Source organism: Oratosquilla oratoria, chromosome 4 (assembly GCF_046742065.1).
Source record: "Oratosquilla oratoria isolate Oo_2021 chromosome 4, ASM4674206v1, whole genome shotgun sequence".
NCBI classification, from domain to species: Eukaryota; Metazoa; Arthropoda; class Malacostraca; order Stomatopoda; family Squillidae; genus Oratosquilla; species Oratosquilla oratoria.
This window is the reverse complement of record NC_134780.1, coordinates 64157981-64159672: the sequence shown is the minus strand read 5'-3', so window position 1 is coordinate 64159672 and position 1692 is coordinate 64157981. Positions and strand designations below refer to the sequence as shown.

General features: G+C 34.7%; 1 protein-coding gene across 1 annotated transcript; it reads left to right on the top strand.

Annotated features, from left to right (window-relative positions):
* The first annotated feature begins 233 nt into the window (after positions 1 to 233).
* Positions 234 to 776, top strand: LOC143024517 (uncharacterized). The gene has a single exon (XM_076183330.1). It carries the CDS (start codon positions 234 to 236, stop codon positions 774 to 776), a length of 543 nt encoding a protein of 180 aa, XP_076039445.1.
* The last annotated feature ends 916 nt before the right edge of the window (positions 777 to 1692 follow it).

The following is a 1692-nucleotide window of genomic DNA, read 5'->3' as shown; positions in this document are numbered from 1 at the left end:
CATATTATATATACATACATATATATATACATATACATATATACATATATATATACATATACATATATATATATATATATACATATATACATATATATATATATATATACATATATATACATCTACATATATATATTTTGGAACTTCAGTATGCAGACGACTGTGGGCTGGTCGCACACACACCTCAAGCTCTACAAAGATCCCTTAATGTCGTAGATGGCCTCTACGAAGTGATGGGTCTGAAAATAAACGTTAATAAGACAGAAATACTAATTCAAAGAAAGAATCCAGAACCCCATCTCACATTCTACATCAATGGTGATGAAATTAAACATGTAACAAACTTTAAATGTTTAGGAAGCATCGTCTCCGAAAAACATAGTATAGACAAAGAGATATGCAACAGAATAAACCAAGCCTCTGCAGCCTTTGGAAAACTGTGCTCAAGGGTCTTTTTTAATGATAACCTCAGACTAGACACGAAGATAGCAGTTTATACTGCTGTATTATCAACTCTACTTAACAGTGCCGAAACATGGACTGCTTACAGAAAGCATATAAAACAATTAGAAGCATTTCATATAAACATCCTGCAAAAGATCCTTAAACTATCATGGAAAGACAAGATTCCCGACACTGAAATCTTTCAACGTGCCGGCACAACCACAATTGAAACAATGCTAGCAAAAAGGCAATTGCGATGGATGGGGCACATCATTCGCATGAGCGATGACACACAACCCCGAGAAATTTTATATGGCCAACTCCCCCAATGATATCGTAAACAAGGGGCACCGATGAAACGTTATAAAGATCAAATAAAGACAACTCTAAAAAGATGTCAAATTGACCCTCAGGCACTTGAAGGCAAAGCCAGTGACCGTCCAGCTTGGAGGTCAAAATGTAAGGAAGGTCTGTCACACCTAGAGGAGTCCATCTTTAATGAGAGAGAGGCGAGAAGACAACGACGCCACAATCCAACAGTTCAACAACCAAACAACCCTGGAATAGAATGTCATCTATGTGGAAGAATGTGTGCATCATGCATTGGGCTACATAGTTATCTCCGTTGGCACAGCCGACAACAACCATAAATTCACCGCCATCCTCATCGAGTGAAGCTTGAGTCGTCTTAGCATTCGAAGGACAGCCATAAGCAAGTAAGCAATACATATGTATATGTATATGTATATGTATATGTATATGTATATATATGTATATATATATATATATATTATATATGGATATATATATATATACATATATATTGTATATATATATATCTATATATATATTGTATATACATATATATACATATATATATATATACATATATATATATATATATTGTATATACATATCTTTTGTTCTATACTCTAATCTCCTACCATCATATTTTTCTATCTTCGTAATTCTATTCTAATTCCTCATTAGTCTTCCTACATGTTCTTTCCCATGCTCTGTTCTCCATAGCTTTTGTTTTCTTATCTGTACGTTTTATCCTACCTAAGCACGGACGTTCTAATCCATACCATATCATACATACGATATTCTAATGTTCTTCTCTCAGCAGTACTGCGTTGCTTCACCACATCTTTCGTTAACTATATTAGTTTTATCTTTGTGTGATTCACCGTGGTCTTGGATCACATGTTGGACTCCTGATCGGCAGTTATTAACCTCCCGGATGAG